Below are 1,185 nucleotides of genomic sequence, written 5' to 3'. Positions count from 1 at the left end.
AACAAAATTTTTCAATTTTTTTTCAATCATATAGTGGTGTAGACTAGTCTTTTAAGAACATTTTGGTGGATTTTTTTTTTGATACGACGCCCCGTTATAGAGTTAGGATTTTTTAAATAACATGATGTCAAAAAATCCGCCCAAAAGCTTATCTTATTTCTGTTGGTTACGCACCGCTGATTCGCAATGTTTGTCAACACTTCAAGATGTCTACCGATTCGTGAAAAAGGCGTATTGTATAAATAATCGTCTCTATATATTTTTAGGTTTTTGTAAATGGAGAATGGGGAACAGTGTGCGATGATATGTGGGATATTTCCGATGCAGAAGTTGTATGTCAACAGTTGGGATACGGCCATGCTCTTGATGCTATTCGTTCCCCAGGTTTTGGACCGGGAAAAGGTATTTAAACTTATTTATTAAGATGCAATTCCTTGACAAATACTTTATTTGTAATTGAACAATATTGGGATGGGGATTTGGTGGGAATCAAAGATCGTTCTTCCAGTAACAAAAAGATTGGTAAAACATGCGCGTATCATACTGATTTTGTTTATAAAGGATGGCAAATAATCATAAAATATATTCCGTAGGGAAAATCCTTCTGGATGATGTATCTTGTGTCGGAAATGAGCGTGAAATCATCAATTGCATTCAAAACAATTGGGGGGAAAATAACTGCAACCATCATGAAGATGCTGGCGTTCGCTGTTCTGGTACTCGGTCAATTGGTAAGTTTACACTTAGTTATGAATACAAGTTTATAAATGTTTACTGGGTATATACAGTATGATTGATGGGGAATTTGCTAACCCTACTCTTTGGGGTCTTTTAGGCTCTAGGAAGCTTTAGATTTCATGACGTGGTAGAACCTTCAACATAATGACGTCACTATTATTAAGTTCTCCACGTCACCTGGATTCCAGGGCGCTATTTCACCAAATCTACGTTGTGCAGAGAACATAGGAAAGCTCCCTATTAACATTGTGGATCCATGGGATGGTTTGCCACATGGGAACTAGATTGAACCAGGGTTGTTATATTATTTCTATCAATCATTTTCTTGGTGTCTGTCATTTTTAATCAATGGAATACATTCAGTACTTTTTGTAGATCCTTGTAGTAGAAAAAAAAAAAAAACCAATTTTTTTTTTTTTGCATTCGCATCCAACGACGAGTGACTCA

The 1,185-nt window shown here is 36.0% G+C and overlaps 1 protein-coding gene across 1 annotated transcript; it reads left to right on the top strand.

The window, feature by feature from the left end:
• Positions 1-165: 165 nt before the first annotated feature.
• On the top strand, positions 166-731 carry LOC117107116 (scavenger receptor cysteine-rich type 1 protein M160-like; the record flags this gene model as incomplete). The annotated part of the gene is given in 2 exon segments (XM_033248678.1): positions 166-402; positions 594-731. Coding segments are annotated over 2 exon segments (235 nt in total), but the record flags the coding sequence as incomplete, so codon positions are not given.
• Positions 732-1,185: the final 454 nt, after the last annotated feature.

The sequence above is a fragment of the Anneissia japonica genome, unplaced genomic scaffold (genome assembly GCF_011630105.1).
Source record: "Anneissia japonica isolate Jap-2015-1 unplaced genomic scaffold, ASM1163010v1 scaffold236204_len1185_cov149, whole genome shotgun sequence".
Classification (NCBI taxonomy): Eukaryota; Metazoa; Echinodermata; class Crinoidea; order Comatulida; family Comatulidae; genus Anneissia; species Anneissia japonica.
The sequence above is the reverse complement of the archived record's forward strand: the minus strand, read 5'-3'. Positions and strand labels throughout refer to the sequence as shown.